The 26848-nt window shown below is 37.1% G+C and overlaps 1 protein-coding gene across 3 annotated transcripts in view; it reads right to left on the bottom strand.

Annotated features, from left to right (window-relative positions):
* PARD3B (par-3 family cell polarity regulator beta) overlaps positions 1–26848 on the bottom strand; it is a 1046368-nt gene that overhangs the window by 143916 nt on the left and 875604 nt on the right. For 2 of the 3 annotated variants that reach the window (XM_004764207.3, XM_004764208.3), the window contains one exon: positions 20079–20378. In XM_004764207.3, coding sequence (XP_004764264.1) covers positions 20079–20378 — 300 coding nt within the window. Of the gene's footprint in view, positions 1–14487; positions 14616–20078; positions 20379–26848 lie in introns of those variants that run through there. The other variant, XM_004764213.3, reaches the window with a different exon arrangement.

Here is a 26848-nt window from a genome sequence, read left to right as displayed (position 1 = left end):
AAGTAACCAAACTGAATCACAGGTTAAATTAAAAAAAAAAAAAAAAAAGCACAGAACAGAGAGCAAGAAACACGTACCTGTATAAAAAGATCTAATATTTTTGCATTATTAGAGTACCAAAAAGAAAGAAAGTAAATGGGATAGAAATAATATTTGAAGAGATATTGGCTGAGAATTTTCCAAAATTGATGAAAAATGGATTTAAGAAGCTCTACAAACCCTTACCCAGTTTTAAACACAGCAACACACACACACACACATGTACACACATAGGCACCTTGTACTGAAACTGCTGAAAACCAAAGACAGAAAGATTTTAAAGCAATTGAAACAAAAAGATGCACTATATTCAAAGGAGTAATTGACAACAGACTGGTGAAAACACTAAATGCCAGAAAACAATAGAATGATATTTTCAAAATGTTAAAAGAAGAAAAAGATCTGATAAATATATACCCAGAAAAAATATCTTTAAAAAATAGAGATAAAATTTTTAAAATTTTTAAAGAAACACAAATTGAGAGGATTTGTTGTATTACAAGAAATACTAGGGAAACTATAAAGGGCAAAAGGAATATTCCATATAGAAGCAAAGATACTTAGAAAGAAAGAACTATAGAAACAGTTAAAATAAACAAATATTGGGGTGCCTGGTTGACTCAGTAGGTTAAGTGTCTGACTCTTGATTTCAGCTCAGGTTATAATCTCAGTGTTATGAGACTGAGCTCTGTGTTGGACTCCACACTCAACTTGGACTCAGCTCATGATTCTTTCCCTCTTCCTCCCCTTCTACCTTTCCCTCTGTTCACTCACAAATAAATAAATAAACACATAAATATATAAATACATAAAATCTTAAAAAACCCTAAATAGTTACCATATAAAACATTTGAATTTATATATGTATAAATATATGTATATTTAAAATACATGAAAACATAGTATAAAAAGTAAAGGGATTAAACGAAGTTAGACTATTCCAAGTTCTATGCCTTATTTAAGAAATGATAAAAGTACTAATTTATTTTTAAATACAATAAATCAGGAATATACATTATAACCTTTTGAGTAATAAATGTAGCTAAAAGGAGAATAGAAGAACACATAACAAACTCACAGAGGTAAAAAAAAAAATGAATCATACAAAATTCTTGATTAATACACTTTAGAAAGAAGAAAGGACAGAAAAACTAACAGAGTGGGTGGAAATGGGAAAATGGAGAATAAGTTAGGGATTTAAATCAAATTATATCTGCAGTATCATTAAATGTAAACAAACTAAATACTACAATTAAAATACAGATTGTCTGACTGTATATCAAAACCAAACCAAACCTAATTATATATCTTTTACAAAAGACACACTTTAAATATAAGGATCCAGAAATATTGAAAGTAGAGAGATGAAAAATATACACTAAGCAAAAATTAAGCAAAAGAAAGATGGTATAGCTATAGCAATATCAGATAGAGTAGACTTCGAAGCAGCAGTCACTCCTAGGAATAAAGTAAGATGGGTCATGATGATAAAAGGGTCAATTCCAATTCATGACATTCCTAAATTTTTGTGAACCTAATAACAAGCTTTAAAATATATAAAGTCAAAATTAACAAGATTAAAATGAGAAATTAATAAATCCACAATCATGGGAAGCTATTTTAACTTTAACCAAAATGGGATAAAACTATAAATCAATAACAGAAAGATAATAGGAAAGTCTCCCATCATTTGGAAATGAAACAACACACTTCTAAGTAGTCCATGGGTCAAAGAAGATTCAAGGAAAATTAAAAAACAAACAAACATTGAACTGAAAGAAATGCAAGCACAACATACCAAAATATATAGGATACAGCTAAAGCAGAGCTAGAGGGAAATTTAGCATTAAATGCTTCCATTAGAAAAAAACAAATCTCTAGCCTGATCACATTCTCTTCTCTCTCTCTCTCTCTCTCTCTTTTTTCTTTCTCTAACCAACTTATCTTATTTAAGAAGAAAGGGAGAGAGGGGCAGAAGGTATATTGGAGTGAATTACAGTACAGAATTTCCCTAATATCACAAAGGGAATAAGCATCAAAATCAAGGAGACATAAAAAAAATAAAATCAAGGAGGCATAGAGAACCCACCTCAAAATGAATAAAAACAGGACGACACCCCATCATCTAAGAGTAAAACTTACAAGTCTCAGTGACAGAGAGAAAATCTTGAAACAGCTCAGGACAAGAAGTCTGTAACATACAGTGGTAGAAATATTAGATTGGCAGCAAACTTGTCCACAGAGACCTGGCAGGCCAGAAAGAACTGGCATGATATATTCAGAGCACTAAATGAGAAAAATATGCTGCCAAGAATACTATATCCAGCTAGGGTGTCATTGACAATAGGAGAGATAAAAAGCTTCCAGGACAAACAGAAACTAAAAGGATTTGCAATCATCAAACCAGCCCTATGAGAAATCGTGAAAGAGGTCCTATAAGCAAAGAGAGAGCCCAAAAGTAACACAGACCAGAAAGGAATAGAAACAATACACAGTAATAGTCACCTTATAGGCAATATGATGGCACTAAATTAATATCTTTCAATAGTTACCTTGAATGCAAATGGGCTAAATACCCCCAATAAAAAGACAAAGGGTATCAGAATGGATAAAAAAAACAAGAACCATCAATATGCTGTCTACAAGAAACTCATTTTAGACCCAAAGACACCTCCAGATTTAAAGTGAGGGGGTGAAAAACAATTTGCCATGCTAATGGACATCCAAAGACAGCTGGGGCAGCAATCCTTACATCAGATAAATTAGATTTTAAACCAAAGACTATAATAAGAGATGAGGAAGGACACTATATCATACTCAAGTGTCTGTCCAACAAGGTCTAGCAATTTTAAATATCTATGCCCCTAACATGAGAACAGCCAACTATATAAACCAATTAATAACAAATCAAAGAAACACATCAACAGTAATACAATAATAATAGGGTACTGTAACACCCTCCTCACTGAAATGGACAGATCATCCAAGCAAAAGATAAACAAAAAAATAAAGACTTTAAGTAACTCACTAGACCAGATGGACATCACAGATATATTCACAACATTCCATCCCAAAGCAACAGAATACACATTTTTCTGTACTGCACATGGACCATTCTCCAGAATAGATCATATCCTGGGTCACAAATCAGGTCTCAACTGTTACCAAAAGACTGGAATCATTCCCTGCATATTTTCAGACCACAGTGCTCTGAAGCTAGAACTCAATCACAAGAGGAAAGTTGGAAAGTACTCAAAACATGGAGGCTCAGGAGCATCCTACTAAAGAATGAATGGGTCAACCAGGAAATTAAAGAAGAATTGAAAAAATTCATGGAAACAAATGATAATGAAAACACAACGGTTCAAAATCTGTGGGGCACAGCAAAGGCAGTCCTGAGAGGAAAATATATAGTGATACAAGCCTTTCTCAAGAAACAAGAAAGGCCTCAAGTATACAACCTAACCCTACACTAAAAGGAGCTGCAGAAAGAACAGCAAAGAAAGCCTAAACCCAGCAGGAGAAGAGAAATCATAAAGATCAGAGCAGAAATCAGAGCAGAAACCAAAAAACAGTAGAACAAATCAACAAAACTAAAAGCTGGTTCTTTGAAAGAATTCATAAGATTGATAAGCCCCTGGCCAGACTTATCAAAAAGAAAAGAGAAAGGACCCAAATAAATAAAATCATGAATGAAAGAGGAGAGATCACAACCAACACCAAATGAGTACAGATAAATATAAGAACATATTATGAGCAACTATATGCCAGCAAATTTGACAATTGGGAAGAGATGGATGCATTTCTAGAGATGTGAAAACTACCAAAACTGAACCAGGAAGAAATAGAAAATCTGAACAGACCCATAGTCAGTAAGGAGATTGAAGCAGTCATCAAAAATCTCCCCAAAAACATAAGCCCAGGGCCAGATGGCTTCCCAGGGAAATTCTACCAAACATTTAAAGAAGAATCAATACCTATTCTCCTGAAAATGTTCCAAGAAATAGAAATGGAAGAAAAACTTCCAATCTCATTTTATGAGGCCAGCATTCCCTTGATCTTAAAACCAAAGACCCCATCAAAAAGTAGAATTATAGACCAATATCCTTGATGAAGACAGATGTGAAAATTCTCACCAAAATACTAGCCAATAGGATCCAACAGTACATTAAAAGGATTATTCCCTATGACCAATGGGATTTATTCCAGGGCTGCAAGGTTGGTTCTACATCCACAAATCAATCAATGTGATATAATACATTAATAAAAGAAAGAACAAGAACCATTTGATACTCTCAATAGATGCTAAAAAAGCATTTGACAAAGTACAGCTTCCTTTCTTGATCAAAACTCTTCAAAGTGTATGGATAGAGGGTACATACCTCAATATCATCAAAGCCATCTATGAAAAACCCACAGAGAATATCATTCTCAATGGGGAAAAACTGAGACCTTTTCTTCTAAGGTCAGGAACATGGCAGGGATGGCCAATATCACCACTGCTATTCAACATATTAGTAGAAGTGTTAGCCTCAGCAATCAGACAACAGAAAGAAATAAAAGGCATCTAAATCAGCAAAGAAGAAGTCAAACTATCACTCTTTGCAGATGATATGATACTTTATGTGGAAAACCCAAAAGACTCCACTCCAAATCTGCTAGAACTTGTACAAAAAATCAGTAAAGTGTGAGGATATAAAATCAATGTACAAAAATCAGTTGCATTTCTATACACCAAGACAGAAGAAAGAGAAATTAAGAAGTCAATCCCATTTGCAATTGCACCCAAAACCAAAAGATACCTAGGAATAAACCTAACCAAAGAGGCAAAGAATCTGTACTCAGAAAACTATAAAGTACTCATGAAAGAAATTGAGGAAGACACAAAGAAGTGGAAAAACGTTCCATGCTCATGGATTAGAAGAAGAAATATTGTGAAAATGTCTATGCTACCTAAAGCGATCTACCCATTTAATGCAATCCCTATCAAAATACCACCAAGGTTTTTCAAAGAAATGGAACAAATAATCCTAAAATTTATATGGAACCAGAAAAGACCCCAAATAGCCAGAGGAATGTTGAAAAAAGAAAGCCAAAGTTGGTGGCATCACAATTCCGGACTTCAACCTCTATTTCAAAGCTGTCAACATCCAGACAGTATGGTACTGGCACAAAAACAGACATATAGACAATGGAACAGAATAGAGAGCCCAGAAATGGACCCTCAACTCTATGGTCAACTAATCTTTGACAAAACAGGAAAGAATGTCCAATGGAAAAAAGACAGTCTTGTCAACAAATGGTGTTGGGAAAATCGGACAGCCCCATGCAGAAGAATGAAACTAGACCATTTCCTTATACCACCCACAAAAATAGACTCCAAACAGATGAAAGACCTCAATGTGAGAAAGGAATGCATCAAAATCCTTGAGGAGAACACAGGCAGCAACCTCTTTGACCTCAGCTGCAACAACTTCTTCCTAGAAACATCGCCAAAGGCAAGGGAAGCAAGGGCAAAAATGAACTATTGGGACTTCATCAAGATTAAAAGCTTTTGTACAGCAAGGGAATAGTCAACAAAAGCAAAGCCAACTGACAGAATGGGAGAAGATATTCTCATAAAGGGCTAGTGTCCACAATCTGTAAAGAACTTATCAAACTCAACACCCAAAGAACAAATAATCTAATCAAGAAATGGGCAGAGGACATAAACAGACATTTGTACAGAAAAGACAACAGGTGGCCAACAGACACATGGCAAAGTGTTCAACATCACTTGGCATCAGGGAAATATCAGCTCACATCAGTCAGAATGGCTAAAATGAACAAGTCAGGAAATGACAGATGTTGGCGAGGATGCAGAGAAAGGGGAACCCTCCTACACTGTTGGTGGGAATGCAAGCTGGTGTAGCCACTCTGGAAAACAGCATGGAGGTTCCTCAAAAAGTTGGAAATAGAGCTACCAGCAATCACACTACTGGGTATTTACCCTAGAGATACAAATGTAGTGATCTGAAGGGGCACATGCACCCGAATGTTTATAGCAGCAATGTCCACAATAGCCAAACTATGGAAAGAACCTAGATGTCCATCAACAGATGAATGGATAAAGAGGATGTGGTATATATGCAGCCATCAAATACTATGCAATACTATGCAGCCATCAAAAGAAATGAAATCTTGCCATTTGCAACGATGTGGATGGAACTAGAAGGTATTATGCTGAGCGAAATAAGTCAATCAGAGAAAGACAATTATCATATGATCTCTCTGATATGAGGAATTGAGAGGCAGGGCGGGGGGGTTGGGGGATAGTGAAGGAAAAAAATGAAACAAGATGGGATCGGGAGGGAGACAAACCATAAGAGATGCTTAATATCACAAAAGAAACTAAGGGTTACTGGGGGTGGGGGGTAGGGAAAGTGTGGTTGGAATATGGACTTTGGGGAGGGTATGTGATACGGCGAGTGCTGTGAAATGTGTAAGCCTGAGGATTCCCAAACCTTGTACCCCTGGGGCAAATACTACATTACATGTTAATAAAAATAATTAAATTTAACAAAAGAAAAAAAAGGAGAAAAAGCAAACAAAGAAACCAACAAAGCAAGCAGAAGAAAGGAAACAATAAAGAACAAAAACCAGTAAAATTGGAAACAAAAACAATAAAGAAAATTAATAAAACAAAATAACTTGGTATTTGAAAAGATCAATAAAATTGACAAAGCTCCAACAAGACAGACTAAGTAAGAGACAAGAAACAAATTACAAATATCAGGAATGAAACAGGATATTACAAGAGACTCTGCAGTTCAGTGAGAGAATATCCTATCAAGAGAACAATAAGGAAATGCTATGAACAATTCCAACATAAATTTGATAACTTAAAGGGACCAACTCCTAGAAAAGTGAAAGCTACCATAATTCATACAATATGAGATAATTGGAATAGTTTTCTAATTATTAAGGACATCGAATTTCTAATTTAAAACCTCCCAAAGAAGAACTCTTTAAGCCAAGATTGTTTCTCTGGATAATTCTACCAAATGTTTAAAGAAGTAACACTAGTTATATACAATTTCTTCCAGAAAAAGAAGAGATAACACTTCCCTTCCTATTCAATGAAGCCAGTGAGCCCTGGTACTAAACCCAATGAGAGTACAAAATAAAAGAAAACAAAATGAAACTACTGACCAATATCTCTCATAAATGTAGATGTAAAAATTCTTATCAAAATATTAGCAAATGAAATTAAGTAATAACTGAAAAGAATTATATATCATGACCAATTATATACCATGACCAAATAAGTTTTATTCCAGGCTGGTTCAATGGCTGAAAAGCCATAAATGTAATTCAACATGTTAATCGGGTAGAAAAGAACAACCACATGATCATATGAGTTGAAGCAGAAAAATCATTTAGTAAGACTCAATATGATAAAAACCCTTAGAAAACTAGAAATTAGGACAATTTTCCCAATTTGATAAATACATCTACAGAAAAACATATGGCCAACATCATACTCAATGGGGTAAAGACCACATACTTTTCTCTTAAGATTGAGAGCAAGTCAAGAATATTTGCTCTCACCATTGCCATTCAACATACTACTGGAAATTCTAGCCAGTGCAATAAAGTAAGAAAAGGAAATAAAAGACCTGACAGATAGAAAAAAAAGAAACAAAGCTTATGTTCACACAAAAACCTGTAGATGATTATTTATAGCAGCTCTATTTGTAATGTCCCCAAACTGGAAACAACTAAACTATCCCTCAATAGGTAAATGATAGCCACCATACCATGGAATATTACTCAGCAATAAATAGGAATGAACGTACAATACCTACAATAGCTTGGGTGGATCTCGAGGTCATCATGCTGTGTGAAGAAGCCAATCTCAAAGATCACATAGTTCCCCATTTATTTGATTCCATTTAGGTAATATTCTAGAAATGACAGGATTATAGAGATGGAAAACAGATGAGTGATTGCTAGGGTTTGGGGATGGGGGGGAAGAAAGGTGTATAACTATAAAGGTATAGCATGAGGAATACCTTTGTGGTGATGAAATAGTTCTATATCTTGATTGTAGCACTGGCCACATGTGTGATAAAATTGGCACAGAACTACACATACCTTGTATCAATGTCAAATTATTGGTTTTCATGTAGTGACTATTGGAGAAAACTTGGTGAAGAGTAGAAGGATTTCTCTGCACTATATTTGCAACCTTCTGAGACTTTATAAAAAGTTCAAAATAAAGAGTTAAAAATAATTGTAGCTATATAAAATATGACTATATATAGTAACTAAAGGATATAGTTATGAAAAAAGGAAATAAAAATACATGAAGTCACATATTGGCAGGAAATGGTCCACCAGATTAAAAAAAAATCTACTAAGTTGAGAAAGTCCTTTTAGAATTTTCCACCTAACTTCAATTCATTCCTAGGTGATGAATGGTAATCTTAACAGTAGAATGATATAAATACCTAGGTACTAGCATATATAATAGTAACTTAAATGATGTTTATTAACTGATAGATGCTATTTTTTGTACATATATGTATACAGTATACAATATACAATTAAATTCTTGTAATGGTGTTACGTAGGCACTATGCTTATGCTCATTTTAGAGGTGAGGAAACTAAGCCAGAGAGAAAATAGGAAATCAGTAGAGAAAGTGGCATAAGAATATCCAGCCAGGCTTTGCTCTAAGGACGAATATGGCTCAGGCCCAGACCACCTACTGACCTTGATATAGAAAATCCATTGCCTTTGCAATGTAGAGAATATTCCTCCTGGCTCTGTGCTCAGAGACCTTGGCAATTTAGAAAGTGAGGAGCTGAGTAATGGCCAAGTTTGAGGAACTCTAGAATGCTTGCTCAGGATTAATTAAAAGTCTGTGTAAAATTATGTCTCTTGAATTCTATTTCTGGATGGGTTCTTATCAATCCTCAGTCAGCTCTCCAAAGGGGAGGGTATTCCACAACATATAAATATTAAAACATCTCTTTAAGATGTTGGATATTTATAAGTACTAACAGTCAAATTACTTTTACTGCCCTTTCTCATCCCACGGATTATTTATTGTTTGAAAAGATAAACATAGGAAAGCAGTTGACCTAACAATGGCCTATTCCTGATTACACATTGCATTAAATACAGAAATCATAAAGAGGGCACTTTGGAATCTTTGGGTCTTTAACATTGGCAAAGACTGTGTAATGAAAAGGTATGTGGCTTAGCCTAATAGATTAATGCAAACCACAGGTCACAAGAGGCCTGGAGTAAGTGTGGTTGATCAACACAAATCTAGCACTACTACAAAGAAGTAGGTCCAAGTCCAAGGATTCTGATATGTCCTTGTACTCATAGCCTTGAGTAGAGTGCTTTGCAAACGATAGACATTTAATATTCTTTTAATGGAATGAATGAACGAATGAATGAATGAGGGACAATAGGATGTCTGGCAGGTAAGGAGCAACATGCATGATTTTTGCACATGCTTAGTGGCTTCTATCATTTTTTATTGTAATGATCTTTTCTACCTTGTTTCCTTAAAAAAATATGGATTGAGCTCACTATACTGTTTTCAAGATGTACTTATAGATCATAACCTGCAGTTTGAAAAAAAACCTTTCATAGGTAGAAGATCATGCATGGCTTTTGGAGTCATATCTGGGTGGGAAACCTGGCTCTGATCACTTAGTACTTGTGGCACCACTGGTAAGTTTCTTAATTTTTCTCAGCTTCCAGATTCTCATAGATTATCTACATTTGTCACCCTGGAAGCTGACAACAGGCAGATACGAGTCTAGCATAATCCCAAGAATAAGGCTCTCAAATGATGGAAAAGAAAAAAAATTAATGAGAACATGGAGTTTTAATAGATATTTACTCTACAGGATTTCTGTTACGTTTCCGCGGCACAAACCTGAATATGGCATCTCCATTTCAAGGACTTGCTGTTGCTCTTGAACTAGACACTAATTGTTTTATCTCAGATGATATGGCTTCAAAGAGAATGGCTTATGTTGACTTTCATTTCTTGCCTCCAGCTGGCCTAATTTATGTACTACACTCCAGATATTCTGATATATGCAGTTCCTACCATAAATGCGCCATGTTTTCTCTTTGGGTCTTTTGTCTGCTCAATTAATTTCTGCTTGCTCTTTAGGTCAGAATATAGATTCCTTGAGAGAGCCTTGTTTGACCACCCAGATCTACATTCAGTGTCTCCATCAGGAGCTCCTATAGCATCTTTGGCTGACCCTTATTATAGCATGCCATCATTAATATTCCAAAGTATCAGCTGCATCCCTCAGGAGGACAGAGTTCTCTTTGTGTTATTTATACGTCTCAAGAAATTCTGCACACTCCCTCCCACCTCCTCTTGGTAAACTGGATAATTTAGATAAATAAACCTTAAGGATCAGGTCATTTATTTGAAAAACAGTCCAGTCAGTTCTTAAATGACTGCTTTAGGAAATCAGAGCAACCCTTTGGCAAGCATTCCTCAAACTACCAGCAAGGCTGAAGATGGCAAGAGGGTGGAGGTCTTACAGATGGATGGTCACTAAGTACCAGCCCTCCTTGTCTAGCTCATGTATAATAGAAGAGAAGGTTATCTACATTTGTCACCCCTGGAAGCTGACAACTTAGGCAGACACAAGTCTAGCATAATCCCAAGAGTAGGGCTCTCAGAAGATGGAAAAGAAAAAAATTAATGAGAACATCAAGTTTTAAAGAGTGGGGATGGAGGAAAGTAGAGTTAATGGTATATCAGTTATTATTAGCACTTATCTGGTCATAGAGATTGTTTCATTAAGAGATTTCTCATTATTGTTTAAAAGTCACTTAAAAATTGATGGCAATATGTTCTAAGGAAAAAAAAAAGGATTGCTTTGTTCAAGTGATGAATTTTAACTCTCTATGGAAATGGCATTTATTACTGGGATTCCCAAACCGAAATGAGATCACTTTGGCTCTGTTTATAGAAACTAAAAACACATCTCCAAGTCATCTACTGTAGTCCCTGTTCAAATCCCTCCACACAGCCTTGCAAAGCTGTGAGTCAGACGTGAGAGCAGAAAGCCTTTAAACTGAAGTAAAAATAAAAGGAAAAATCACTAGAGATTGGGGACACATACCAACAGAGGAATGAACTGTGCATGACAGAGTCGTGCCTCGGTGAGGTGCCAAATCTCTGAAATCAAGAAACTAGACATCAATTATCCTGCATTGCCAAAATAGCACAAGGTATTTTCACACCCAGCTGTTCACACCTGGCTAGGAAGCTTTACTGTTAACACTTTTTCTATCCTTCATCACCCTTATCTTCGAATTTTCCAAAACACACTTTTTAGTGGTCATGAAAACTAAGACTGTAAGCCCTCCACCTGCTTTATTTAAGTGATATTAAAAAATACTCAGACTGAAATATTTCTGTCTCAGCTATAAAAGAGGGTCTATGTAATAAGGATAGCCTCCCACAGGAAGTTAATAATATATTTGAACAGAGTGCTATGTAGCATTAATCTATAACTTTTGCATTATTAATGGAAGTGAAAAAAAAAGAAGACCAGCCATCTAGAGGTAATCTGTTTGTGTTGGATACCATGGGATGGCTTCCTACAAGCTACCTGCAACTCCTTTCTCCCTTGTCTTTGTTTACTGAAGATGAAATACTATTTCTCAAAACTCTCTTGCACTTAGAAGAGACTTTTAAATATAGTTTTTGCCAGTGAGAAGTTGTTGGGGTGTTCTGTTTTCAACCAGATGGACTTGACAGGCATAGTCCATTAGCTCTTTGTCCCTTTCTCCTGGGAAAGTGGGCACAAAGCCTAGAGTTGCAACAGGTTTCTTGGAATCATGATGTAACATGAAAAAACAGTCTAACTATTGGGGAAAGCAGAGGAGAAAAGTGAGAAGAGGTCACTTAATGAGGCCCAAACCACAGAAATTCTTTAAAGGGTGAGACAAATATATCGGTTGGGATTTTGGTTGTTTACAGCCAAACAGGGTATGATTTGACATGCTATTGTCAATGACAGCTCTTCTGGGACACCCAGAAATTGGGCTAGTTCATCCAATGGACTGTGCATAAGCTCAAGCACGAACAAATGGAGATTCAAAGGAGAGGAAGACAGCATTAGTTCTGATGACAAGCTGAGGGACATCTAATGGGGTAGGAATGGTTTTTAACAAGCAATTGACAAGAGTAGGTAAATGCGTAAAAACTGTGCTCTTCACATATGCAGATGATATGACTGATATAAAAGAATCTGAACTGTTTTCCAGGTTTTGTGCCTTTTAAACCCCCATTTTCTTTTCTGTTTCTATTTTCCAACTCTCATGATTGAAATACACCAGCAAGAGTTTGGGCTGGAATTAGGAATTAACCATCAACTATGTGACCGAGAAATAGAATCTAACAGGTTCCTAAACCCATGATTTTAAGGGTCAGCAGCTAAATATAATCAATAGCCTTCCTAAATAGTTGCATTTAGTTCAATAACTTTCTTAATATGTAGACCAATAATATATAATATTGGCCAATAATACATAGTCTAATGACATTTTTAACTAGATGTAGTCAATATTTATTGAACCAGGCACTGGGATTTCATTTATTCTACAAATAATCCATAGGAGATAGGGTATACTCTTGTCCCCATTTTACAGTGAGGAAACTGAGGCTTGGAAAAATTAGTATACTTGAGCCAACTACCTAGAAAGACTAATCCACAGTCTCAGGTCTTTCCCAAATTAAATGCATATGCAATTTCATAATTTTTATATTATGTCTTTTATATACCTCTATTCTAATGGAACACATTATACTATAATTATTTGTTTATGAGGTAGTTTTCACTGTTATACTGAATTCCTTGAGGGTAAGGATGGTTTCCAAACTTCTTTGTATGCTCTGTGAAATACAACACAATGGGAGTTTCTACAAACATTGGTGAATGCCTGCTGGGAATCAAGGATTCTTAACTGGGCTACCGAGGAGCTCTGTGCTGTTGGCCACCTTAATTTCACAGCTGTAGTATGTACGCCAGTAAGTATTTGATAAGCAGATATTAAGTGCCTGATATTATACTGGACCCCAGGAAGTATTATTTTGATTAATTAAGTCTAAATGGACACATTATTTGGGAATATCTAGAAGAGAAGAAGGATGCAGTATTCATCAAGAGCAACTAATTCCCTTTCTTTTTAGGGTTACTAGATTGGTAAATCAAGGTTTTCTCACAAACACAGTATACCTTAATATCACTAAAATATTTGACAAAGTCTTCCACAATGTTCACAGATGAACTGGAGAATGTACATTCAATAACAGTAGGCTGCATTAATAGTTAACTGAACATTCATCCCAAAGAGTGTTGATTAATGGAGGTCTTGAGTGATGAGTTGCAGGGATGATACTTGACATTGATCAATGATCTTATCAATGACATGGATGAGTCCATAATGATTAAATATGAGGATGGTATAGGATAGCTAATATATTAGAGGACAAAAATCAACACTTTAAAATATCTTTGTTGGCTAAAACAATAGGATAAACCTAACAAGCAAATATTTAACTCAGGTAAAGAGATTATCTTACGTTTAAAGAAATAATTGTAAAAATATAGGATTCTGCACAATATTTTTGGGAATATTTGGCTTGATAGCAACTCAAAATAGAGCTCTTCATTAAAAAGTGCACACCATAAATGACACCTGATAGAAAAATTAAGGCAGCATTAATAACAAATTAAGATCAAAAGATGTAAGAGTCTCTTTGATTTTCTATGCCTTTTTTTTCATACTATATCTGAAATATGGTATCCAGTTCTCCATGCCATGCAACAGAAGACAATCATAAACTCAACAGACTGGAGCATATTCAGAATATGGCTACCAAGAAGGCTACATACATGGGTTGTAATTTAAATGACTAGGATTGCTAGAGGAGTTTATACTACATAAATGATTATACTTCTCAAGGCTACGTGCTTGTTTGCTTCATCCTTGTAAGGTCAGGTCTAAACAGAGAGCCTGCCATATATTTGGAGTTCAGTAAACATTTGTTGAGGAAGGTGGTCAGCGCAATCACCTCCAACAGCTGAAGGAAGGGCTACGAATGAGGCTTAGATTCTGTGTCCAGGTTGGTCAACCCAGGAGCTATAGTAAATGTTACATGGAGAAAGCATTTGCGTGGCTACAATGTGAGCACCCCATATCAATTAGAGTAATCTTATAGTAAAAAGGGATGTCTCATGAATTCTTGTCACTGTAGGTATGCCAACATGGGTTAAATTACATCCTGTGAAGGATTTTGTGGAGAAGATGCCTATGGATGGGATGTAAGACTTGACCCCTTAACATCCCATTCAATTCTAAGATTCTGTCAAATGATTCATTCATTCATTCATTCATTCATTCCAAATATATTTATTGAGTACAGACTGCTCTAGGAAATGAGGAGATAATGGTGAACAAAAGTATGCAAGGTCCTTATCCCTGTGGAGCTCGAAGTGGAGACCAATGGTCTCTAAAGTGGGACGTGGGCACATCTGAAGGGAGAAAGAAAATAGAACTATTATTCACAGCTTAAGAAGTCTCATTCTTTTATTAACTTCTATATTTTACAATATGATCTATAATGTATATAATATCATTAGTAAGGTAATTAAGTGTATGTCACTTAGAATCAAAGGCATATATTTTGGGTGTTAACACCCAAAAGCCTTTTTATGGTTAAGGGTGTGTGACCAAACGTATCTAGCAACCTCTCATAAAGAATGTCAAGTAATCATGTGAGTGAATGCAAAACTGCAGCCACGTTAAGTACCACACACACCTTCTACTCCTCTGAGCTGGGACTGTTCGAAGCTCATTTAAACATAAAGCCTTCATGTTCGCATGCTGTGGGAGCCCTTTAATTGGTGTTGCGGTGACAAACGAGCATATTCTACCCTTAGGAGCTGTCAGGACTTAACCCCTGCTATATTTGAATCCTAGAAGAACCAGCACCACAAGAATCCAGTCTTAATGGTTCCATCATAGTGATAGGGATTGTTTTTAGCCACCATCATTTACAGACAAATCCTTTATAAGCCAGATTTTTCTTAGAAAGACTGACGATTCAGGCTTCAAGCCTTGAGAAGCAGGCAGGTAAGAGGCAGAAGTTAATTGTCCCTATTAGGAAGCTACTGTGGGCCACACATGACTTGTCTCTATGACATAGAGATATATAACAGATAGAGATTTGTTCTACAGATTATATTTAACCATTATAACATGTAAAGCTATTAGGATAATCCTCCTTCAGCAAATAAGGAGGTGAGGATAAACTGCCATTTAATGGTAGGCTGAAGTCCAGATTTTGGTGTCACATTAGCGAGCCCTCCCTTATCCCACTCCTGGCCCACATCTCAGGATAAAGCCCAAAGTCCCCATCAAGGCCTTCCAAAGCTGTATCATCTGCTTTTTGCCCAGCTCTTGGAGCCTCCCATTTTAATCTCTTGCCATTTACTCTCTCACTCAGGTTTCTGTTTTACTGAACTTCTTGTAGTTCCTCTAACACACCATGCTCTCTCTCACCCCACACCACTCTCTTTCCCTCCCACCCCCAGGTCCAGCTGCACCAGGCACCACAAGCTTCCCATACGGAGCAGTTTTCACGCTGGGTTCTCATCACACCTTTGCAGCCCCCAGTGGACTATAAGCTCGAGAGAGAGAGTACCCATCTTCCCCCTTGCTTTCCAATGAACTCTGCACTGAACTCATGTCCCGGCGCTCAGTACATTCAGTAAATATTTACTGAATCTTACACATGAAGATGAAAAATGGCATCTCAGAGAAGTCAACTTACCGAAAGTCACGCAGTAATATCTGGAAGAGGACTGAACCCAGGTCAGCCTCATTCCAGAGTCCGAGATTTAACCTGCTGTTTGTATGTTGGGAGCCAAACGGATGCCAATCCACCCATCTGGGTACTAGTTCCCTAAACTAGGAAATATGAGTGTGGGTCTTTAAAATGGGGTAGTATAAGGAAACAAAGATTGTATAACATAAAAGGAACCTATGATAAAGGCATTATTCGATGCTATGTGACGTTGGGTAGGTCACTCAAATTTCTCTGGGCCACAGTTTCTGTAATAATATGAGAAGGCTTTCTGGATGGTCTCTGAATTCCCTTGTTAACTCTGAACACAGTTGACCCTTGAACAACACCGGCTTGAACTGCACAGATCCACTTACCCACAGATTTTTTTTTTAAATAAATACAGCCCAGTACTATACATGTATTTTCTCTTCTTTATGATTGTCTTAATTTTATTCCTGAAGCTTCCTTTATCATAAGAATATAGTATATAATATATATAAAATACAAAATAAGTCCTAATTGACTGTTAATGTTATTGGTAAGGCTTCTTGGTCAACAGCAGGCTATTAGTAGTTAGGTTTTTAGGGAATCAAAAGTTATATGCAGATTTTTGACATGTGGGTTGGGAGGGGGATGGTCAGTGCTCCTAACTCTTGTATTGTTCAAGGGTCAACTGTACTATTATGTAAGGTACTTCAAAGTTGCAACTTTTTCCATCCTATAACAACAATGCTATCTTTATTGCCAAGCTTGCTAAGTTCTTATCACTTTACCAATTCTCTTCACATTGCAATTTCCCTCTGCTCCTATCTAGCTACAGCAATTTTTCTTTCTAAATTAATTGAAGAGCTCTTAGTGGTTATATCCTAAATCCTCTTTTTAGTTCCCTTTCCATTGACCTCCCTGAAGTATTCGAAAGCCTCACCTCTGTGCTCTCTGCTACACATCTTTCTCTCAGTTTTAAGCGGAAACTCTTGGCTACTTCTTATTCTTTTCCTTCATCCAATGCCATTCTCTTATTCCAGACCCTTCCCATCTTTCAATATTGTAATCATATCTTAATTTGTCTTATAGTGTAACCATCTTCCTCTTTGTCTGCCTTCAGACTGGCAGAGCTGTTTTTCCCAAATACAAAACTATCAGCTCATTCCCTAATTATGACTCTTTGATGGCTCCCGGTGTCCATGGGATTAGCCAATATATCATAAACACTGATTGTACCCATCTTACATTCATCTCTGGAGCCCAGCGTAGATACCATGATTTGAGCCAAACTTCAGAACCCTTCTTAGCCCTGATTTCCAGACAGCAACTATCAATCAAAGTATGTGGACATAAGATGGAATCTCTTCATTCATAATATAACTTTAACCTACTTTCCAGATACATTTCCTATCCCTGTCACTTTCTCTCCCCTTCCACGCTCCATTTCCTGGATGCTTCAGAGCTTTCCCAACATGCCATGCTCTTCAGCCCACTTCACCCTTATATATGCTAAGTATTCTGTAAGGAAAACATTTTTTTTCTGCCAGATCTGGTCAGTATTTACTAATCCCTCTAGAGCCAGTCCAAATGTTGCTTCCTTTTGAAGATCCTTCTCAACCAGCACAGTTAGAACAGCTTCTTTTTCTTCTGTTTACATTATATTGCAATGATCTGTTTCCTTATGTGTTGATCCCCCTTCTAACTAGAATACAACTTTCTCTGGACTGGGGCCACTTTCTAATCTACTTTGGATCTTCCCTAGAACTTACTACAGTAGCTAGAACACAGTAGATGTCAAATGAGTGTTTGCTGAGTGAAAGGCCAAACAGATAACAAAATGAATGACATGCCTCTAATTGTACATAAGGCAGGTTTGGTACTCATGGTTCCTGCTTATATGCACTGTGTGAGGTATGCCCACAGCAACACTCCTCTTAGACTCACCTGGTTCCCAGGCATGCCAGGAAAGTTGAGAATTTCACGATAAAGGACAGTAATAATAATAATAATGATGATGATCGAGTGCTTATTGTATGCCAAGAAAAACCTGCTCATTTTATGACTTAAAGAACAAGGGGCTGAATGCTCTTCAAATATAATGAAAGAGAAGAACAGAATAAAGATAATTCTGGTATAAAGAGTCATGCACTTTGATCTATTATCCAAAAATGTGACAAGTGACTAAAACTCCACCGAAGACAGAGCTTTAGATCATTTATTAATACAATGGGGTCAGAGTCAAAGGAAAGACTACCACTTATCTATCTGTCTAGTCTGGGAAGTAAATAACTTTTTTTTTTTAAAATCTCATTATATACTGGCTACAGTTAACATTATCCTAAGAAATTTCTATACTGGGCAAATCTACATGGGTGAAAATTAACTTAGGATAGAGTTTCCTCGTGTTCCAAAGAATAACTATAGGATCTGGAAAAACAAAATAAGGGTTAGGTGATAAAAATTTGAAAAGTGATAGTGCTGAATATTGTATGCTCCTTTTAGAGGCTTAACAGTGCATGTTAGCATACTGGGGATATGAAGACTGCAATAAGAAAACCTGCTCCGTGGGGCACAACCCAGAATTCTCCATATGCATTTGGCCAGTGAACTTTTTTTTTAATAGAATGCCTTGTGTTTATGTCCATGGAATTAGTACAGGGAAATACTGGCTTTGGAGGTTCCTAGAGACAGTCCCTCTCTGCTGGGATTCCAGCAGTGGGCCCGTACAAAGGGGACTGCTATGAAGACCTGTCTGATTTAGGGAAAATAAGATTGGCTTTGGTCTGGGCCAGAAGATACTCATGAGTGCTATTGTCATTTCCATGATAAAAAGTCAACCCAAGATGAAGGCTTAGAAGAAAAGGCCAACTCTTAATCAGTCGTTTGAATTAACAGTTTAGTTATTGGGGCTGTCTAACACAGTCATAGGAATTTATATTTTCATTTTATCCCAAAGAAAAACTTGACCATCTTTCTTTAATACTATCAACCTGGAAGCTTGACAGTAAGGATTAAAAATTGCTCCTTCCTTCCCACTTGGTTATTGGAAAGGCTCTGAAAGGTAATCCGTCTTGTGAAGCTACACTTTACAGTCTGCATAAAAATGCCATGATTTCCCTTCCTCTCCCCGACCTAATTGAAAGTGCATAATATCACCCAGCTGGGGAAATGTAAACGGTAAACATACGCAATATATCATGCTATCGCACAAAAGCTGGTTACTAATAGGAACTGGGTAGTTGTCAGGACCAAAAGAAATCTGGAAAACAAGCCTTTTTTTCCATCTAGAATGAGAGCTCTTTGTGCCTCCCACTCCCCCACCCCCCAACTCCTCCCGTCAGAACTCAAGCTACGACCAGATTAAGCCAAGGTCAGTCAACTCATTCCTTGCGGGTGTAATTCCAGGGGTCACCTAACAAGGTATATTGACTAAAACGCTCTTATATCAGCCTTTCAAGAGAGGAGGCATTTTATTTGTGGCAGGAGGTGGGGTTGAAATGATTTTGTTCCCTACCTACTTCGATTGTACTGACAGATGGTCTTATTATCTTTTTCCTTAGCTGCTAAGCCTAAAGATCCTTGGCCTTGTCACCTCTTATCTTTCTCTACTTCATCAAACTCCTATTGCCAAGATTATCTCTTTTTCTACCTCTGATCATCCATGAACATCTATACAGGATCACATTTTCCTTAAGCGCAAAATCCCAACCTTGCTCTTCAAGGTCCTCCGCACCTCTACACTCTCTCTAATTCCAACTCCATTTTACCTACAAAGAAGCCACCAGTCTCTGACTCCTCACCTCCCAGTGTCATGACATTTTCTCGAATAAGTCTTTCACAGTAGGACTCGTAGGAGAAAGGACAATATTCCTTCAAAGTTTTCATCATTAGTCCTTTGCCACAATATCCTTTCAAAAACTGTTCTCTGTTGCACTATGACCTCAGTGACGACCATTCATTCATGCCAACTTATGACTGGCTATTTCGTTTTATTTTTGATGGCTAATACCTTACTGGTGGGTCAAAGCCACCTCTTACCAAGAGGACTATCTCATTTCAGTTTTAATAGATGTAAGGATATATTTTTATCGGCTTTAGCAGGAGACAGGACTTGAAACTTACTGAATTAAAACCACATTTGTCTTTTAATAAGCTATATTACCTTTCAGCTGGCACCAGTGGGTGATACGGTTTGTTGACCTTGGCATAGAGACCCTCTAAGTGGTCTCTCTCTGGAGATAGCGGACGGCTCTCCCGGTGGTAACCCAGTGGTCCAGCTCGAGGCGGAGATGGTGACCTGTAGACACTTGATGCACACGGTTCCCGGAAATGGTTCACTCTGGCGTAGTTGGGGTCCATTTCATCATCGTCCATATCATGCAGTGATCCAGTTGCACCAGCAGCAGAATCAAGAAGACCTCTTGCCTGCTTTTCCCTTAGCTCCTGGTGTTTTGCTACAATCCTGAAAAAAATATAGAACAGGGAGCAGAGACATATGTGAATTTTAAGTGGAAATACAGTGATAGACTCTCCTGAATCTATGTTGATTTCTCCTGGTCAGTCACTTAGCCGTTACTCTCCTGTTAACCCAATATCCGTGCGGTTAATTTTATATCTCTGATCTTTATTTGTTATGGGATCTTGACTTTTATAGCAATGGAATAGGTATTTTGACACCTTGCCCTCTGATGACTGTGCTGACTGCAGAGTCAGAGGCTGATTTTCATTAACGTTCCCTTCTTACAAAGGGATGTGCCCCATGGGAACAGTACATCGGTGGTGTGATAATAAGGAAGTCTTCCTTGGGAGAGGGATGTATGTTAAAGAGCCCATCAGAATCACATACTTTGGCTATGATTTCCCTATTTGGTACCCTAGAGTTCTAGTGTATTCTTTTAAAGGAAAGAGCTTGCAAAAATTGATTTAAATATGAAAAAGAAATACAGAGGCTTTCTGGTCACTGAAAGCAGTGGGATCCGAGGTAATTTATGAGAGACTCTAAGTTTTTTGGTTACACAAATGGGGATCATTGTGTCTCATTATATAGGGGCTGGGGACAGAGTAAAATAGTGAAGAAATTAATAGGCTCCTGACAGAGATGAATTGGCACATATAAGTGAATTAAACATTACTGGCAGAACTCCACGGCGTGCGAGCCTTAAGTGATATTACAAAATGCTACTGCTAATCAGTGTACTGTGTAGACTGCTGGGAATGGGAGCAGCAAAATGCACCTAGGTGGATTCCAAATCCATCTGAATTTTAAGAATTTGACATTAAATCTGGAAAGTGTTAGATCAGTTCTCCTAAATTCTCAGTTACGTGTTAAAATGGAAAGGTCACTGTGGCATCTCATTGGACAATGGTGATGTGATGGTGTCAGGAGGTGTCCTGTGCTAATGAGGAAAGAGGGTAACCTTACATCACTGGGCAAACAGGGTGCGTTATGCACGCACTATGAGAGAAGCCAGGTGCTGCTGGTTCAGGCAGCCAGAGGAACTGGCTCAGGAAAGGATAGGGATAAGCTGGAATCCTGGGCTCTGAGAATACAAGAGAGCTGTGGCTAGAAGTGAAAGGTCTGTACCAGCCTAGACACATTTATAGAGACCCTGGATGAATTAAAAAAACAAAAATTGAACTCTCTCGGTACTTTCTCTTCTTCAAGCAAAAACAGCTGTTTTTGCACAGGGCAGCTTTTTTACAGAACATCAAATTCTTTGTAAAAATCTTTAAAAGCCATCCTCTTTATCTTTCAAGGTATTTTCTCTTTAGGCAGAATGGCTTTTTTTTTTTTTTTTTTAAAGAGGAGAGAGGGGAAGGGGAAAAAGAAAACATGAAGACGACACAGGACAAAAATCCAGCATTTAACCCCAAGTCACAACAGATGAAAATAAATGCCAGGATACATTACTGCACACCTTTTTGACTAAGTCAAATCATGTACCCTACACATAAGTAATTAGAAGAATTTATATTTTTGTAAAGAGGAGCTTGAATCTCCAAGGGATTCTGAATGAACATGAAAGGAAGATTGCACGGTCGGGTACCTGTCAAGAAGCCCTGCCTGTCCCCTTTCAGTGCACATTAGTCCTAGATTCACGGATGTTTGTTTTGAATAATTTTCTATAAAGAAGATAACTTGTTCTCTTCTGCAACAAAACAGTCCTTTCAGGGACAGTGCAGACTGGATTATCAGAGAACGCTCGCTGCACTACGATGATAGGAATGGATTTCCATTGCAAAGAGAACGCAGGACATCAATAAAGTCAGGGGTGGGATTTCTGTGTGGTTACTGTGCCTCCTCCGTGCGAGGCCTTCATGAGAAATCATTCAGCAGAAAGATGAACATCTCGTGGCTGCTGCATAAAGCTACACTTGTGCATTAATGAAAGAAGAAAACACCAAGCCTGGTTTTTAAAAGTCACAGAAACAGAACACCAGTATCTGTGCTCCTAATCTCATCACTTCTCTGTCTTAGAGGTGTTCTCATTAATTAGGCTTGCTGGGTATGTAAAGATTCTCAGATGAAAAGTACTCCGTGGATGCAGAGCGGTATTTTATCTTGTATTTTTTTCTTGCAAAAACAAAACTAAATTTCTCCTTGATCCTCTCTGCACCACTGAGTATTTCAGTAACTAATTTCATATTAATCACTCGGTAGGTGAAATAGTAATTTCTCTGAACCGACATTATTATGCCATATATCAGGGTCTCTCCGTGTGGGGGAGGACAAGGCAATCTGAAAAGGGGTGTATGGAGGCAGAAGAAGCTCTCTCTCCGGAGAGAAATGTCAAGGAAATAGATTTTTTTGTTTTTGGTAGCTCTGACCTCTCTGCCTCAGCTCATTGTGATCTAATTGTTTAGATCCACTTTGAGGTCTTCTTATCACTGGGAACTCAACCTGTAAGAATATCTATTTTTCAAAATAGCTCTTGATAATACATCTTTTTTATTGGACAGTACCACCAGGTTCCCCATTCTCCCCACCACAGTGCTTCTGAATTGTTTTTATTTCTTCTCTCTCTTTCTTACAAAAACGTTGTTTCATTTGTACCATTATAACTCTTAGATATCCTCTTTTATTTCCATTTCTTTAGACCAACTCTGGTATTCAGGCTTTAAATTACCTAGCTGTGCATTGTCCAATATGGTGGCCACTAGCCACAACATGCTGTATACATTTACATTGGAATAATTACAGTTAAATAAAATGTAAAGTTCAGCTTCTCAGTGTCACAAATTGCATTTCAAATGCTCAATAGCCACACATGACTCGTGACTAGTGTGTCAGACAAGGCAGATATAGACTAATTCCATCATTGCAGAAAGTTCTATCGGACTGTGCTGGCCTAGATTATTCTAACACTTTTTGGTATGTCACCTTGTGCTGCTTTAATCTATACCTTAAAGGGCTATTGGATAATCTTATATCATATCTCTGTCAGATCAAGAATCTCTAACAAGAGATTACAGTAAAAGATGGGGTAAGAGTATGGCTCCTCTACTTCCTCCCTCAAACCCTAAACATGCAAACAGTTGAAAAGTTGGGAAGACAAAATTAAATCTACAATTGAATTAGAAAATGACCATAAATCTTACACCATGCAATGAAATTTGGGCTCAACTCAAAAGGGAGAGTTCATCAAGAGTTGATACATGCCTACGTCTCTAGCAGCATATATATTTCACTGAAAGTAAGATCAAGATTACAGAAAATAAACTTCTACTTAGAAAACCATATTTTGAAGGCAAATTTAGGATCCTTGGGAATTGTGGGGTAAATCCTTGTGAGTTTCCAACTTAAGACTGACTGGAGGAGGAATGGAGCTAGAAGAGAGCCCTTTCCTCTGAGAAATGTATCTCCTACACTGAAGAAACTTCAGGGAGTAAAAGGAGACAAGAGAAAAGAAGCCCCAACCTGTTTTGTAGCTGAAAGGCAGAATTAGCTGAGCAGAGAAAAACGAAAACAAACTCATCAAAATAAAACCAATAATCTAAGAGACTTCACTAAGCAAGCTGATCTCTTTCAGCTTGATCTGCTCTCCCAAAATGGAAAACCAAGGAAAACAAGCCCCCGGGGTGTGCACCCAGCAAGTGGCAAGAAGATATTTTGAAAGAACCTATGGAATTCAAGTTGCTGGTGACCTTAGATCCCTATGTCCTCTAGCACAGATTTGAAAAAAAATTTTTTTAAACACTATATGACATGAAATTAGTTTAATGGTTCATAACAAGTGTTTGGCAAATTAAATACAATAAAGGAGAAAAATATTAGGGGTTATTGCACATAGTATGCATAAGCATTGTTTCGAGAAGGAGAAAAATCAAGTCATCTAAAAATTCAGGCAAATCCAGGCTAGCCTCAAACATAAATAAAGCCCAAAGAAGAACATTCTCAAACATTTCAAGGGAATAGAGCTCGTTGACCTACTGCAAAAAACTACTTAACAATTAAAAGCAGTCGACCCAAAATGGAATCAAAATGAAGAATTCAACTTGATAAGACTGTGGAATGACTGATGTGAAGGTTAGAGGTACCTTAACCTTGGGTTAAAGGTTAAACATTTGTAGCAACATAATTATGGAAAAACATAAGTATGATAAACTCTGACAATATAAAAATAATAATCATTAGTGAAAATCAGAAACCAATAAGGATGTGTAGAGGAAAGCGTTTATATTCAGTTGTATTCATTTCCTCACTTTTTAGAGCAGGCATTGGTAGTGACTATTGAAAATTGATAAATCAGGAAAGAGAGGGTACAGTATATTAAATATTACTACAAAAAAGCTACTAAAACAACAAATTATCAGAAGAGAAATGTATGAAATAAAAGTCCAACCATATAGAAAATAGAAAACAGGGGGTGCCTGGGTGGCTGGATTCTGGTTGGTTAAGCTGGATTTTGGTTCAGGTCATGATCTCAGGGTTGTAAGATCGAGCCCTGTGTCAGGCTCCATGCTCAGTGGGGAGTCTGCTTGGGATTCTCTCTCTCCCTCTCCCTTTGCCCCTTACCCTACTCTCTCTCTCTTTCTCTCAAATAAATAAGTTTAAAAAAGATAAAAAGCAGAAGCAGCAAAAAAGTAACATAAAATCAGATGACCACATTTATCTTTCATGACAACAAATGAAAATGGAATAAATGTCTTTATTATAACTAAAGAATCCCAGATATGATAAAAAAGGAAAACATACTAGATGATATTGAAATAGTGAAAAAATGTGGAAAAGCCTAAGTGTGCAGTAATAGGAGACTAGGAAAGATATATGGTATAGCTAAAAAATACAGTCATCTTATTCCCATTCTAAAAGGAAGTAATATATACATACGGGCCAAGATACATATAGATATATGTATGATGTATTATATATTCTTGCATATGCATAGAAAATGTCTGGGTGGATACAAAAAAATTCATAATGGTGATCACCTCTTGAAAGTGGAATTGGAGGTACACTATCTGAATTTTTATATTATATTTTTAGGATAAATTTTATAATTTCAAAAATATAAAAAGTCCCTTAAACTACATATTGACTGTTATGGTAAATCAAAACTTAAGAAAAAAAATTAAACAGGCAATAAGAGGCAGGCTTTGTCTTAGAAATCTGATTTTTCACGATCCCATTATTGACTCAGTTGTGGCAATTGTCCTCAAATTGCTGTTCATTGAACATTTGTTTGGTCCCTTTCAAAATGACTGATTTTGCCTAGAGTACCCATTTTCCATTTATCAAATATCTGACTTGTTTTTCTAGAATAAAGATTTAACTTTACTCATTTAAAATGCATTTAAACTCTTTTAGAGCTCCATATTGATCTCAACAATTCTCTTCTTCAACCTTTGTATTCAGTAAATTCTCTATTAATCTGTAATTGTTATATATTACTTTATATAACAAATGAAAACATTTTTCATTTATTTCAAGACATTCTGCTTCCAGAACTAGACTGCAAACTCCTTGAGGGTCATGTGAGTTTTCTTTCTGTTAATTCTAGCTAACTGATTTATTCACTCATACTGATATTATATTGTATAGTAGAAATAAAGGAAAAATTTCAGTTCCTGACTCATTATCAGGGAGCTATAAACATGTAACTACAATTCAGTGGGAAGACAAAGATACTATCTGTACAAAGGGTCAGAGTCAATTCAGCTTAGGGTTATTGAGGAAGAATCATGCAGGTGGTGCCACATGACCTGGGTTTTGAAGGAACTTGTCCACCTTGTTCCAAGAGGATGAAAGAGATGTAGAAATGGTATGAGACACTCCAGTCAGAAGGAGGGACACAAGCAAAGGGGCATAGGAGTGCATGATTTACTTCATGCTAGGGTCCAAGTCTGATGTGGCAGACCAGAATGATTCGAGTCATCTGCCTAAAGCTCCCCCACAAAAGGAACACATTTAGTAAATTTATTGGCAGACTTCTGAAAGGTTTATGTAAGGCAAATTAAATATTGAAAATTTTGTTGTACCCTTTTTCATTTTCTTGTTTACCCTTTCATTATAAAATGAAACAAAGGTAGAAACTCATGCAAAACAAATCTATGGATCCAAGAGCGGCTATAAAGCAAACATGTCTGTCACTATCACTGAGGTCAAGAAATAGACCTTTGCAGGAAACCCCAGAAAGTCTCCAGGGTGGGGGTGTCTCTCCATCACAACCACATCTATATTTCTATATTATATATGTATCTCCTTTCTTCCACATTAAGAATCCTGCTCCTCTGGGGCACCTGGGTGGCTCTGTGGGTTAAAGCCTCTGTCTTCGGCTCAGGTCATGATCTCAGGGTCCTGGGATTGAGCCCCGCATCGGGCTCTCCACTCAGCGGGATGTCTGCTTCCTCCTCTCTCTGCCTACCTGTGATCTCTGTCAAATAAATAAAATTAAAAAAAAAAAAAAAAGAAGAAGAATCCTGCTCAAGACA

This window comes from Mustela putorius, unplaced genomic scaffold (assembly GCF_011764305.1).
Source record: "Mustela putorius furo isolate JIRA1106 unplaced genomic scaffold, ASM1176430v1.1 tig00000275_pilon_pilon_pilon, whole genome shotgun sequence".
NCBI lineage: Eukaryota > Metazoa > Chordata > Mammalia > Carnivora > Mustelidae > Mustela > Mustela putorius.
The sequence above is the reverse complement of the archived record's forward strand: the minus strand, read 5'-3'. Positions and strand labels throughout refer to the sequence as shown.